Source organism: Bombus terrestris, chromosome 6 (assembly GCF_910591885.1).
Source record: "Bombus terrestris chromosome 6, iyBomTerr1.2, whole genome shotgun sequence".
Lineage (NCBI taxonomy): Eukaryota > Metazoa > Arthropoda > Insecta > Hymenoptera > Apidae > Bombus > Bombus terrestris.
In genome coordinates this window covers 5,207,290-5,222,542 of record NC_063274.1, presented here as the reverse complement: position 1 = coordinate 5,222,542, position 15,253 = coordinate 5,207,290, and the positions used below count along the sequence as shown (strand labels likewise).

At 32.6% G+C, this 15,253-nt stretch overlaps 3 protein-coding genes across 4 annotated transcripts in view; 1 reads left to right on the top strand and 2 right to left on the bottom strand.

Annotated features, from left to right (window-relative positions):
* The window catches only part of LOC100646780 (ecdysone-induced protein 78C), a 140,725-nt gene extending 133,276 nt beyond the window's left edge, over positions 1-7,449 (bottom strand). The window contains exon 1 of the mRNA XM_003395889.4: positions 7,097-7,449. Coding sequence (XP_003395937.2) covers positions 7,097-7,188 — 92 coding nt within the window. The 5' untranslated portion in view covers positions 7,189-7,449. The remainder of the gene's footprint in view (positions 1-7,096) is intronic.
* Positions 7,450-7,753: 304 nt separating this feature from the next.
* LOC100646903 (deoxyhypusine synthase) lies at positions 7,754-9,067 on the bottom strand. Its single transcript, XM_020863378.2, is given in 4 exon segments — positions 7,754-8,539; positions 8,611-8,766; positions 8,768-8,818; positions 9,056-9,067. Coding segments are annotated over 4 exon segments (408 nt in total). The 3' UTR covers positions 7,754-8,350.
* A 702-nt stretch (positions 9,068-9,769) lies between these two features.
* Positions 9,770-15,194, top strand: LOC100650843 (dosage compensation regulator). Of its 2 annotated transcripts, XM_003395920.4 has the most exons (9): positions 9,770-10,333; positions 10,399-10,894; positions 11,342-11,388; positions 11,468-11,709; positions 11,814-13,452; positions 13,544-13,911; positions 13,978-14,247; positions 14,319-14,564; positions 14,655-15,194. In XM_003395920.4, the coding sequence occupies exons 1-9, from the start codon at positions 10,255-10,257 to the stop codon at positions 14,976-14,978; spliced, it is 3,711 nt and encodes a 1,236-aa protein (XP_003395968.1). In that variant the 5' UTR covers positions 9,770-10,254; the 3' UTR covers positions 14,979-15,194. The 2 variants fall into 2 exon arrangements, with proteins under 2 accessions (XP_003395968.1, XP_012164573.1); XM_012309183.3 differs by lacking the exon at positions 9,770-10,333 and having other exon boundaries at positions 10,759-11,247.
* Positions 15,195-15,253: the final 59 nt, after the last annotated feature.

Here is a 15,253-nt window from a genome sequence, read left to right as displayed (position 1 = left end):
TTTTTAGTTCAATTCGCGCGGCGAACGTGCGTTTCCCTTAAGCCAGCCGAAATGAAAATGGACCAACAGGGAAAAAAATCGAAGATGGATGAGTCCACAGGGGCCAATTGCACAGATCGGAACGATAGTTGTTGTAAGAGAAATATCACGTAATTGTAAGCGATTTTTAAAGAACCACGAAGTCTGTTCGTATCTAAAGGTAAGGTATTCTAATTACGAGATAGTTGAAATAGAAATGATTGAACGTAAATCTAGATGAACTTTTGTAAAGAGAAAAAGCAGTAATATTTATAAAATATCGTACGACCTTGTAAAATTGACGTTATAACGATGAACGAATCTTGGAAATGTTTAAGAGATCAACGAAAATACGTGCTCAACTCTATGACCAAGTAAAAAGAAAATATTGAGATTGGTTGATAGCGTGTCAGAGTTTCAAAATTGTCTTCTCGTAGAAAATGAAACTGTGATTCATCGCGTGACGATATTAGGAGTATTGATACGTTTCATGAGTTCGCTACATTTTAAATGTAGTCGAATGCGTGACGTTTGCATATTTAAGTAGAAAAAGTACTTATGCTGTGAATCTCCGATACAGAAAACTATTGGAAGCTCGCTAATACGAAAGATTCTATTACCAAATGTTAACCAAATGAAAGAATCTTACTACTATGATAAAGATTGACATCGAGTCAATCGTTGAAAAGAAAAAATGTGCAAATACGAAAAGCGGATTGGAAAATAAAAATGGCACGGGATACGGTCCACTAATTACACGTATATCTTACAATTTTTAGTATATGTTTGAACATGTTTGAATAATATAGAGAATGTTGGTTATTATCGTTGCTTTTGCTTAGCCGATGATACTCTGTTTAATATCTGTTTATATAGGATATATCGCAATTATTTTGATCTCCCTTCACTGTTGGTAAAATAAACACAAGATGACGATTAAGAAATGATAAAGACAGACCCAAGGAACTCGATGTAAATATAAATATAACGTGCATATATACCGTACGAATGCTCGTCTAATTAGCGTACAGTTACATTTAATTACTACTCTTTCACGATGCGATACATGTCCAAAATATCGATTGTAACGCGAAATAATGCTAGAAAGTCAATTGTACGCTACAACAAGATAAAACGCGAGAAACGAAAACTTTTCACGCCCATCTATTTTCAAACGTGACTGTTACATCTCTATATCCTAATTTCATAGAAACACGAGCCCCAGCGACCCTACACCGACAAGAGATGCAACGATTAATAAAATCCTCTGTCAACCGGTTAAACATTTCATTTTTCGTTAACCCAGAAAGCTTACACGGCTGGATCGTATTAAAGTTCGATACGATTTTGTCATCCGCGATTGCAACAACGATACAGCGTAAATGGACACGATAAGAAATTATATCGGAAGCTAATACGGTCAGCTGTCATGTTCCGCGAGGCATCGACACCGACTCGTCGCGATTCGACAGGTTGGAAAACTCTTCGCGCAAATATTTTCCCCGCCAACGTCTTTGATGCTCCTTCAAAGAGGATCCCGAGTTCATCAATAACCGATAGATCTAAGAGGATGGATCGACACCCCCGGAGAGGCGTTTGGAAAGGGGAAGCCGCTTCTCCTCTATGAATAGATCTCCTATTTCGGAAGCCGAAGAGTACGTGTTATCGAGCGGCGACCAATAGCCCGCGACCGCTTTGAGCCGCGACGATGATGACAGAAACCATACGCTACATTGGTGTAGGTGCTACACCACTATTCCGAGTGTCGTCGATAATAATTACTCGCCGAGTTCGAGTGAAACGAAGTGGGTCGGCCGAAAATATCTGTACCTAAAAGGTGGTCAATCACGCGTGATCCGAACCGCGAATGCGACCAGGGATCGAAGATATGAAATATCGAAGATTGGAATTGGGAATTATTTAAGCGATTTTTAATTAATTAATCGAGTATTCGAGAATAAACTATTAAAATATTCGTAGAGGTATCGGGTATCTATGCCGTGGTTGCTTTTGAAGTTGGAACATACTCGTTGCGAATCTTTCATCGAATAATTTTGAATGTCGAATATACGAGGTAATTACCGAGAAACAAGACAGGGATGAATGTGCGAAGGGAAGCAGACGATGCATGTACTAAGACGTTTTATCAACTATATAGCGTACTTAAAGCGGATTTAACAGACGAAGTAGAATCTTTGGACAAAGAAAAGTCGATAGAAGCTTTAGCAAAAATAGAATCTCCTTGGAAAGTAACAAGAAGATTGGGACATAACATCGATCATCGTAGAAATATTGAAAACGGATACCGCGTGAAAGCTTTATTACACCTGCAAGCGAGGTTCCATTTTCCATACTGAAATAATAATTATAAAACATAGAACATTTACGACACGATTAAATTTTCACAATTAGCAAGTGGTAAGCGAGTATGGAAGAGAACGTCATAAAAAGGAAGAATGAAAAAGTAATTAATAGCTCAGATATTATTACGTTCATAAGATTAAACATCATCGAGTTATCAAATTTAAATATACCTGCAAGTAGGATTAATGAGATCTTCGTAAAGATTTGATTGCTGGTCAAAGATATCAGACTCTATAGGTAACTGATACGGATATCAAAGAGCGTAATTCATCCTAAAAAAGCAACTACCATTGCGAACGAGTAGGGCTCTTATTTCTAATTTAGCAGAAAAACAACATCGTTGTATTTGTTTGGAAGTTACTTTGAAACAAGTATAATAAACAACATTATACGTAATGGCGGTTAGCTATGCTTTCCGTATTTAATTTTCCATTATGCAGAATTAATACTCTCCATTCTATAATGGAGAATTATCAGACGCACTTTCAATATGAAAAGCAATAATATCATCATTCTAAATCGATTTTTAATACCATCCGACCACGTTTGAAGTTGATTTTGTTATCATCTTATACCGGTGTGTCAGTTCCAATTAAATCCGGAAGAACATCGATCTTTTTTAACAGTCGTTCGTAACAATATCCCTGTCCGTAACAAAAGATGAACAATATCAATTATTGTACGACGTCGCAGAAATATTCTAAAGCTGCCGAATTCAATCGAAGGATTATACTGCGAATTACTTATCGCACGCTCTACAATAGTTTTTTTAAATAATTTATCTAAGACATCTTTTCTGTATTCTATACGAAGATCATAGGATATGAGCGTGATAGTCAGTTTTAAGATCCGACACACTATTAATCGCAGGAGGCAAACGTAACGAGTACATTTCTGTTGATTTTTCAATTTGATATCACTTCACAGAACTGAACAGGATAGTCTTGATACGACATCATTGAAAACGAAAATAACCTGTTAGTTCCAAAGATGTAAATCTTTTAAAGTTAGCCGATAAGTTCACGAAATTTGGTAGAAATCAATTGCATTTTAATCTTATCACGAACAATCTTTTGCAAATTTTTAAGAGAATGAGAAATCACGTGGTTGACTCTTAAAAAAGAAAAGGAAGTACAAGTTTGGTAACTTAGGATTGATCAACAACATATTGAATTGCCAAACTGCTTCGCTGCGAAAAAATTATCGTATTGTTCCCGCCTGTATTGTGTGCGTAATCTGAAATGAATGAACTCTGAAAGGACGTGCTTTAAGTATCAGATACGTTCTTAGCCGGTTACAAAATTTAGTGGATACATCACCTGTTTTTAGAATATCTTTAAATCCAAGAAACGACTAGGTTAAAATCAAGAAATACGAATTTATCATGTATTGTCCGTACGTAGAATTATAAATTACAAATTTAATTTTGTTCCAACCAGCAGAAATTTTTAAATAGATTTCTAACCAAAGATCCATTGTAAAACTTTGCTATACAGTTTTGTTCCTTTTTCTTTGTTCCTCTTCTTTTTTGTGGAATTAAAGCATCGCGAATTAAAAGCATTAAAGCACGTGGAATTAAGCAGAGCATCGTGTATGAATGATTTCAGCGAGTAAATCATAACAAAAGCGCATAATAAACAGTTACTGCACTTGGCAAACGAGAAAGTGTAAAAATAAAGAATCTCTCGTAAGTTCTCCGCTTAGATGCATAGTTAACGGTAGTTATTTGTGCCGAAAGTATGCGTGTAAGGAAAAAAAGAAGTTAGCAACACCGTAAACACACTCGACTTGGTCGGAGAGAACTTTCATTTTGAAATAAGGATTGTATGATGAGCGAGCGTAGATGGCACAAAAAGATATGTAAATGGTTTTCGTATAGCGAAAAATAAAAGAATGCGAAGTAGAAGCTTCAGAAGCAGGTTGGTAATTCAGAAAAGATATCCCGGAAATGAATATCGCTGCACAAGGAAGTCTATACTTTTATAATTAGCTCATGCGTGTATATATTGTTTGCATGATGCTTGTAGAATATTTTCTTCTTCGATATAAGATACATTACCTATAGGAATATATGGAGTATGGAAAAGAGTGAAAAGAAAATTTTGGTATTTCTTTTTTTAAGTAATCCAATAACGCGATTAATTTTTATGAATGCGATTTTAACTGGAACTGAATAATACAACAAACACTAATATATTGATTCTGGATTTTCGGACGATACATATATAATGTAAAATAATTGCCAATGAACTAATGCTTGTAGTAATAATCCTACGTTATACGTATAATACAATAACACTGAACATTAACTTTAGGATAGTATATATTGAGCAGACCAAGCTCGATAGTGTATAAAAATAAGAAAAAAATAACAGAAATTGAGTACTAGCTTCAATGGAATATTTTTCCTGTCCGTTCATATGACACGGTTATTATTATAAAAAGAAATGGCGAATAATGGCAACTAAGTAATGAACACGCAGAACGTGGATATTGCGCGTGAAAAAATAATGAGCAACGTTCATGCGCTCATTGATCCAGTCGCGAAGAAGTATTAACACATTGTAACCAACGTTTCGACTTCCGTTTCCCCCCAGAAACGTTGTGCCACAGAAACGTTGGAACGATAAGGAACGCGTAATTTTTATTTCGAAACTCGCTTGCCCGATCTCTCTTTCGTTCCGAGAGGCACAATGTATTCAATTAAATTTCTTTATTCACGCACTGTAAACCACGAACAAGGTTTAACGCTTGCAGAGACCTTCCCCGGCATTTGCGTTTTTAAAAACAATGACTAAAAGACGAGGAAATCGACTTGCCAGCCGCTGCAAAAAACGTATTTAAAATTAAATGGAACGTTCATTTCCGCGAAGCTTTTCTCCTATAACTCGCATCTTGTCAAAACTGGTTATTTTGCAAACGCGTAATAACAACGATTAATTTTATGAATAAATGAACGGCAATTAATTTCACGATGGAAAGAAAATAACGAAAGAGAAGCTCGTTAAATTGAACTACGTTGATTCGAAATATTGGAAAACATATTTTATAAATAAATTTTATAAATAATTAAATTTTATAATATATGAAATTAATATACTATATAACGTATATACTATATAACATAAACTAACTGTACATATATATCCTCTAAATAAGGAAATATCGGTTATAAATAAATTCAAATATGTACATTTTTATTCAAATGTCAAATATGTAAGTATTGATTAAATGTTAAGTTCGTAAAATGAATATCGTTTCGCAACAACGAAGTCTAGAGTTTGTGATAAAAAAATAATTTCGTGACGCAACGAGAAGATAGCCAAAATGCCAATTATAAACTATCCTACAATCAAATTGAATTCTCACTGTCAGTTATAAATGACCACAACAGTACAGTTAGCGTTAAATTTCATTACAGGGTTACTTAATTTTAATAACCTCAATTCGATTTCGAATTCTGTATCTTGCGCGATAAATGGCGTACATGGATTTTATCGCGTAAAATAGAAAATTCGAATTAAGATAAAATATTCTAAAATTAAGTAACTTAACTATGTAGGTATATCATATATCGTATATATCATGTAATGATATACATAGTTAACACATTGATACCAATTGAATGATACCAATGATATCAATTGAAGGTTAAGTTAATAGAATGATACCAATTGAAGGTTAGGTTATTATATAGCAGGATAATGATAAAGACTATGCCAAATAAGTTGTGCTGCAAACAAGGAAACTATAGAAGTTTTCTTCGTTTATAGTTGTAAAAATTCATATATAGGATATCGTGAACGTAAATACGAATTCGGTAACTCAGAAGAAAATCAGTCAACAAGTTTTGGTCGTTTATATTTTTAAACCGGTTGGATATAAAGACAAGGCTGAATGCTGAGGACGAGACGTGATGCTCTTAAAGTTTGCATTATTAAATGATACCTGTACAATTGCATTCAGTTCCAAAAACATGAACACGATAACAAAACACGACTCTATCATCTTTCCCAAGGGAGCACTTTAGAAGATCATGCACACATTCAAAAAGTTTCGCCCGCTTTGTCACGTTACGCGACTGTGTAATAGGAAAAACGTAACGACTTCAGAAGCAAAAATCTTTCACGATGCACAAAGCGTTATCTCCTTATACACTAAGTAATGCACACAGTCTGTTCTGAATAATAATAAAATTCATCAAAGTGTAAATATTAATTCGATTATTTCAAATAAATATTGCCGCCATTATGATGGACGTTTCCCGATGCAATTGAGGAATTGAAATGGTAAACGATATAGACGTCAGAAATAGAAACTTAAAGAATAAACAAGAAATATTAGTCGAAATTGATACTTAGTTTCCACTGAAATATTACTTTTTATTTTTTCATTACTTGTATCGTTTATTATTTCAAATCCTCAGTTGTACCAACACTCTTATTTTTAAACCTATGTACATGTACATATGTATAGCTTCCTCGAAGTTTATTTCAAATAGACCAACAAATAACGTAATATACATTATGCGCTTTATACAGCGAACGAAACAGTATTTCATATTAAAGAAATTGTAAAAATAATTTTTGTATTCGGTAACAACTGTTGAACAACTCTGAAATAGTTGTTATATATGTATAGTCCTGTATTGGTATGCGATCGTTCAAATGGTGTGCAGCCTAACCTTAAGAAACATAAAACTCTGAATCCTTACCTGATGAAAGTCGAATCTGCCGCAGGGCTGGAGGGTCTTGGTGAGGAACTTGCAGTGGACGCGGTATTGGTTTCTTCCACGTCCATCATCATTCATACCGACAATGACGGATCAATGCGAACGTTGGAAATTAACAGAGTATTATGTTAACGAGATCAACGAGATTGGAATCAGAAGGGATATCGTACGGAAGGTGAGAATTTTTGTCGAGCCCGCCAGTCTCTGAACGTCTGATCTCACGGGGGCAGAAACCATAAAGTCGGGGAACTTGACAAAGGGGTTGGGGGTTGGTTTCATGCGCCCGTCCACGAGCGCGGACTTACGGAAAACAACTGACAAACGATGTTACCCCCACCGTGAACAACCACTATCCGACGCCTGCAACCCTGCGCCACGAACACCTGCCGCGTAGGAACACTATCATTGCGCAGGCGCCGCGCCGTCAAAGAATTCTTGAATTTTTATAAAATTAACAAAATAATAAGAATTTAAAAAAAACACATATAACGCTTCGTTTATAACCTAAGTTTTTAATAAAAAATTTTTTGTTTGATATTATTAACATAATAAAGAACTTACCAAGTTACAAAGTATTACAAAAACTTAAAAACATACATACACATATGTATATGTAAGAGACGATAGAAATGCGGTTAGTTTCATTTAAAAATGGTTTATTAAATTTTTCTTAAATGTCTAAAACAATATTTTCTCTTGTTCAGTAATAATGTCAAGCAAAAGTTTCTCCAATGAGCAATGGAAAAATCAGAGATGCATCTGCACAAATCTAATATATTGTTATTTTAACTGGTTTTACATTCATTCAAACCCTTATTCCATGAAATAGCTTCATCTGAATGAGCACCACTATCACTGCCACCAAATTTTGAAGATATATTTATAAATACAACATATTTAGCACTATATTTCTGGTATATAAATTATTTTAATTCAATTTATTATCAAATTTATTTCAATTTACACTTTCTTTATTACCTTGAAATTTGTATTTCACATATGATAATATTTTAACAATACTACCTCCAATGATAATCATGCCATTGTTTATTGCTTTCACAATCATTGTATTTAATTGCCTAAAATTTGTGAAGTAATCAACACAGTATACAATAAGTAACATACAATATATTTAATATCATTGTATTATATATTTGTTATATTTCTTGTTTATAATATTTATAAAATCTATATTTATTTAATAAATAAATTAAATTATAAATTTTAATCCTTATTTTACAAGTTCAAATCTGAGATTATGTCTATAATTAAACCTGGATTCCTATAGAAGTGAAGATTGCCATCTGACAAAGTGGAGCTGAGCACTAGAATATTATTTTTTTCAGCACCATAATATATTAAATGTTCGTTATTAATTTCTACACCTAGTCTTGCTATTACTTTAGATGGTGTCCAAATCATATCCTAAAAGTTCATAAATATTTAAATGCTTAATTTTCTAAAAAAATGTTCAGCTCTCTTTTATTAAATCATACCTTTTCTTCCTGTTCAGCCAACATTGTATCTAATGTAAGCATAACCCAATCTTCAAATAGACAGTAATAGTAATTAGGTATTAACTTTCCTGTTCTATTAATACCATGTTGCCTTAGACTTTCTTTTTCTAATCATAAATGAAAATCTTCTATATGTATATCTTAATGCTAAGCATTTTATTATAGATTGCATTATGATACATTCAACCTGTAACATAAGTATATATTTAAATTGTCAATAATATTAAAAATTATTAAATATTTTAATGAATCATTTTATATTGTACAAGAAAAGTTATACTTTATAATATCTTAAATTTCATATGAATCTATGTTTAATGTATGTATTATTCTAAAAATATTATATATGAAGATATTTTCAATAACTTTAATTAAAATAACATTTTCTTCTAATAAATAATAAACGTATTTTCTTCTAATTTACCACTTTGATCATCTTCAAAAGGAATGTTTCTAGTTCGTTTCTAATTACTGCTGAACCAAAATTTTTTCCTCAAAAATCAGAATTCTTATATGTTTCTGATAAAACATTATAAGCAATTCCTTAATTCCAGTCATATCATAAAACATGCTGATATCATTTAATATTTTAATCATATGAAATTGTTAACTAATTTCTAAAGTTTGATTTTCTTATATTTTGTAAAGAATCTACTCAATCTTTCACACAATAGGTGTTTCAAGTAGGAAAGGAGAGCTATGATACAGCACTATCTACAATTGATGGGTTTTCATGTGTCATTCATTTTTATATGAAGTTTGTTATATTTTTAAATTATATGTATAATGCTTTTCATGGACTGCTTCTTATACATATATATATACAATGCTCATAAGGAAACATAACCTACATGAAAATATTATTTTTAATACAATTTCCCTATACATACTAAAAATGTATTGCTATATGTAACTGCGAAATTTATTATTACATGATTCCGATCAATGAGTGGAGTTGCTAATTGCAAACTATACTATAAATTATAATTTGGTGTAGGCAAACAACGTACATAAGTAGTAATTGATAGTATTTAGCTACAGTCAGACATGTAAGTAGCGTTGTGTAGAATATGAATTCAAAAGAACAGTTATCGTTTCAACGTTTAAAATTATTTCTTCTCTATATATATTTTTAGTGTATTTTACAAGATAGTATGACGTCATATTGCTTTTATCTATCATTTAACTAATCCGCAACACGCGTCACAATGATCTGCACTATCTCTACACAGATCAGCATTGAACTGAACTTCGCCGAAAATTAGTTTATACATATGTACTCTAGCACAACCGACCGCGTCATGGCGCGCTGGAGAGAAAATGACAACCTAAAACAGATCTAATTCCATAGACATGATTCAAAATCCCGCTACAAAATGGCTGACATCCAAATGTATTCATTTCATAACCAGCGACTTCACTTATTGGACAAATAATGGATAGAAGCCAATATGGCGTAAAAGTACTGAATGTGAACGGTTCGTAATAACGTGTAAAAGACGTTAAAAGCGCTCAATTTTACATACGCAGAAGTTTCAAACCTTAAGATTCCTAAGGTTAAATTCTATAATTATATATAAAAAGTCAATAATTTTATGTTCCCTAAAGTAAAGTACAGCCAAAATGGGTGATATAAAATCCTTCTTTCATCAATGGTGCGCAAAAAATTGCAAGGAACCACAATTTGATATAAGACCAACAGGTACGATAATATCATTTTCAAAATAATATAAAAATAAAGACGTGATATATAATTAATAATTATAGGGCCGAAACACCGACAACGATTTCTTTGTGAATTACGAGTACCCGGATTTGATTACGTGGGTGCAGGAAATTCAACTAGCAAAAAAGATGCTCAAGGAAATGCAGCCAAAGATTACGTTAATTATTTAGTTCGATCAAGACATGTAAATGCTGATGATGTTCCAAAAGATACACAAAGCATTCAACAACAAGGAGCAGTAACTATTAAATCAGAGCCTGTATATCCAATAAAATCTGTATTTCAAGATGGAATGGGTCCAAACGACATAGGTGAAGCATATAGGGCTTACAATGAACATGGTGAAAGCAATTATACTTATATTGATAGAATAGCAGATCAGAAAAAAGTTGAAGATGCAGAAGATGTTGATGTGAATTCAGGAATTCATGGGAATTGGACTATAGAAAACGCCAAATCAAAACTTCATCAATTTATGCAAACTAATAAAATTAATGCTGATTACAAATATACTCCACTTGGTCCAGATCATATGAGGTATGGATTGTCTCAATGTAGCTGTTTACTTTTACATTGGATTGGACTTATCAATGTGGTATTGTGATGTCACTTAAAATCCTCAATTGTATCTAAGATCTGTTTGAAGATGATATAAAGAAAATCACATAAATGACTTACCATAGCATTTGAAATTCTACAAGACCATTTTAGAGTACGCTATTTACTTATACTTAATGCTGGTACAAGAGAAAAATGTTTTCTCTTGTGCACAGATGAAACTGCTGTTTAACCGAAACTTTTATTGAAATGATTCAATAATGGTTTTGGTGCAATCAATCACAGAAATTTATCACAATGTACTCCAATATGGTCTTGGATATTTTCAAATGGTAAGTTGAATTAATGTTATTGTAATTATTTGTTAGATTTATTAAGCATAATATAAATATACATAAAATATTAATAATATAAATTTATATCTAGAGGTTTCATGGCTGAAATGACATTTTATGTAAGACAACTTGGAAGAAGTATGTTTTCAAAATAATATATATAATTGATATCTAAATCAATATTTATTTATAACAAAAATGTTCTTAAAAATTTCAGATATTACTGGTCGTGAGACTGGTTCAAATAAGCAAACTGCATCAAAAAGTTGTGCCTTGTCTCTTGTTCGACAGTTGTATCATCTTGGTGTTATTGAGTCATTTAGTGGAACTTTGAAAAAACATAGAGAAGCAGAACAAATAAAACCATATCCAGTTAGAATTTCACCAGATTTGATAAATCAGATACATGATGTTCTGAACGATCTGGATATAAAACCAATTCCAGTGAAACTATATCGGGTGATTTATATTATTTACTGATATTAACATTACTCTTACAAATCTACATTATTTTTATTAAATAAATTAAGCTATGATTTTTATAATATTAATTTGTATTATAGACATGTAAAAAGGAAGAAAGAGATTCATTTAATGTTTCGTACTCATTATTAACAAATCAAGTGTTAGATGATTTTATTTCATCAGCACCACAACCAGCTGGAGTAATAAGTTGGTCTCCTCCACAACAAAATTGGAATCCATGGACTGGTTGCAATATTGATGAGGGACCATTAGCCGTAATGTCTTTAGAACAGCTGTCAGAGGATTTATTACATGAACAACGTGAAAGATTGCAAGAAGATGAGAGACTTCAAAAAAGTATTAAGGAAAGATCTTATTTACCAGTTTTTTCAATGAAGAATGAAATAATGAATGCCATCAATGAAAATCCTATAATTATTATTCGTGGAAACACAGGTTGTGGTAAAACAACTCAAGTATGTCAGTTTATTTTAGACGACTACATTGCATCAGGTCAAGGTGCATCTTGTAGTATCGCTATTACACAACCTAGAAGAATATCTGCCGTATCTGTAGCTGATCGAGTTGCTTTAGAAAGATGCGAAGATTTAGGACTATCTGTTGGATATTCTGTAAGATTTGAATCCTATTTGCCGAGACCTTATGGCAGTATAATGTTTTGTACTATTGGCGTACTTTTAAGAAAATTAGAAGGTGGCTTAAGGGGTGTATCGCATGTTATTGTTGATGAAATTCACGAACGAGATGTTAATTCTGATTTTATTATGGTTGTACTTCGTGATATGATTCATATATATCCAGATTTGCGAATTATTCTAATGTCTGCTACGGTCGACACTACGTTATTCAGTAATTACTTCAATAATTGTCCGGTAATAGAAATACCTGGAAGATCGTATCCAGTACAACAATATTTCTTAGAAGATTGTATACAATTAACAAATTTTGTACCACCTTTGGATTCAAGGAAACGAAAAAGTCGAGATACAGATGATCTACCAATGGAAGGAGAACCAGAAGAAAATTTAAATAAAATTATTGACATACAGTACTCTATACAAACAAAGAATGTCATGGCGCAACTTAATGAAAAGGAGATAAGCTTTGAACTTATAGAAGCTCTACTAAAACACATTAAGAAACAGAATATATCTGGTGCTATACTAATATTTTTACCTGGTTGGAACTTAATATTTGCATTAATGAAACATTTACAACAACACCCTATTTATGGGGGATCAAGTTACATGATTATACCACTGCATTCACAATTACCAAGAGAAGATCAACATAAAGTTTTCGAACCTGTAATGCCAGAAATAACGAAAATTATTTTAGCAACAAATATTGCCGAGACCTCAATCACAATTAACGATGTAGTTTATGTAATAGATTCTTGCAAAGCTAAAATGAAGCTTTTTACTTCTCATAATAATATGACGAATTATGCTACTGTTTGGGCTAGTAAGACAAACTTAGAACAAAGAAAGGGTCGAGCAGGCCGTGTTAGACCAGGGTATTGTTTCCATCTATGTTCTAAAGCGCGATACAATAAAATGGACGAACATATGACACCCGAAATGTTTAGAACGCCTTTACACGAGCTAGCATTGAGTATTAAATTATTAAGATTAGGAAGTATTGGAAAGTTCTTGTCAAAAGCAATTGAACCACCACCAATAGATGCTGTAATCGAAGCAGAGGTCGTATTACGCGGTACGTTCCCTCCATTGAACATTATCAAATATAAATATTTGTCACATTACTGTTTAAAACTATCTTTTTTTATAATTGTAATTTATTTCAGAGATGAAATGTTTGGATGAAAATAATGAATTAACGCCTCTTGGAAAAATATTGGCTCGATTACCAATAGAACCACGTTTGGGTAAAATGATGATCTTAGGTTGTATATTTTGTGTGGGTGATGCACTTTCAACAATGGCTGCGAATAGTACAACATTTCTAGAAGTGTATAATATGGGACCTGATCTGAGACGGTTATCTGCACAACAAAAATCATTTGCTGGTGCAAGGTATAGCGATCATGTAGCAATGTTACATGCTTTCCAAGCATGGGAAGAAGCTAGATCTATGGGAGAGTATGAAGAACAAACATTTTGTGATTCGAAAAATTTAAGTATGCCCACATTAAGAGTGACATGGGAAGCTAAGGTAACTATAAATAATGCCTTCTTATATAGTGTAAAACAATATATTAACAATATTTTATATTTATAGAATCAATTGCAAGCACTTTTGGTAAGTGCGGGATTTCCGGAAAAAACTCTTTCCCCTACACCGTTAAATTATCACGCTGGTGCAGATACTCGTCTTGATACAATTACTGCATTATTATGTATGGGTCTTTATCCAAATGTTTGCTATCACAAAGAAAAAAGAAAGGTTCTTACTACTGAATCTAAAGCAGCGTTGATTCACAAAACGTCAGTGAATTGCAGTAATTTTGAGCAAAATTTCCCATTTCCATTATTCGTATTCGGGGAAAAGGTAAAATTACTCTTTTTGATGTAATAAATTTAAGTAATCTTGGGATTATGTTAATTTATTTTTATTCACAGATTCGTACAAGAGCAGTATCTTGTAAACAAATGACTATGGTATCACCGATTCATTTGTTATTATTTGGTTCTCGAAAGGTCGAGTACGTCAATAATGTAGTAAAACTGGATAACTGGATCAACTTAGATATGGATCCGACTCATGCAGCAGCAATAGTAGCTTTACGACCCGCATTAGAAAGTCTCGTTGTGAAAGCTGCAAAAGAACCTGAAACTATTCTGCAATTAAATCCTAGTGAACAAAAAGTACTATTCTATATATCAATGTTTTTTGCTGCATTACTCTTCTTTTAAATATTACGAAATTTTGCTTTTGCTTTGCTTTTTTTTTTTTAGGTATTAAATGTAATCAAATCGCTTTGCGGAATGAATGCTTGCCGTTATGAACTGGATCAGGTTACAGGTGGTTCCTATTCAAAAAGACCACCAAGGAGATATTCGACTGGTTTTCATTCGGGGAACGGTAATCCCGCAAAATTAATGCGCGGAGCTGGCGGTTATCGCGGAAGCCTTTATGGTGAAGGCGGTAGTAGATATTCAAGAAACAGTTACGGTGGATACAGTGGCGGTGGTAATAGAGGATACGGAATGAGTAATTTACGTGGAAGAGGCAGTGGAATTTGGGGTGGTAGAGGAGGAGGTTTTCGTAGTCGTTACTGATTATAATTTTAAATGACTTCTAATGTGTAAAGTTAGCAAAATTTTATTATAATGTATGCGATATGTTTCACGTAGTTGTACATTATCTTCTAATTGAAAATGTAACATATTTATTTTTATATCTTTTCATTCAATGTGTCGCTTTTCTTTTTATTTAACAATATTTGTTATCCCACTAAATAACAATACAAATAAAGCCTTCAAAAATTTGGACAATTTGGACGTATTTATACATATTGTTAACATATAATAGTGCGTTTTTAAAGAAGTATTGC

Coding starts and splice junctions, on each gene's coding strand:
- LOC100650843 (XM_003395920.4), top strand. CDS start 10,255: ATGGGTGATATAAAATCCTTCTTTCATCAATGGTGCGCAAAAAATTGC. Junction 10,895..11,341: donor CTTGGTCCAGATCATATGAG/GTATGGATTGTC, acceptor ATTTATATCTAG/AGGTTTCATGGCTGAAATGA. Junction 14,248..14,318: donor TATTCGTATTCGGGGAAAAG/GTAAAATTACTC, acceptor TTTTATTCACAG/ATTCGTACAAGAGCAGTATC.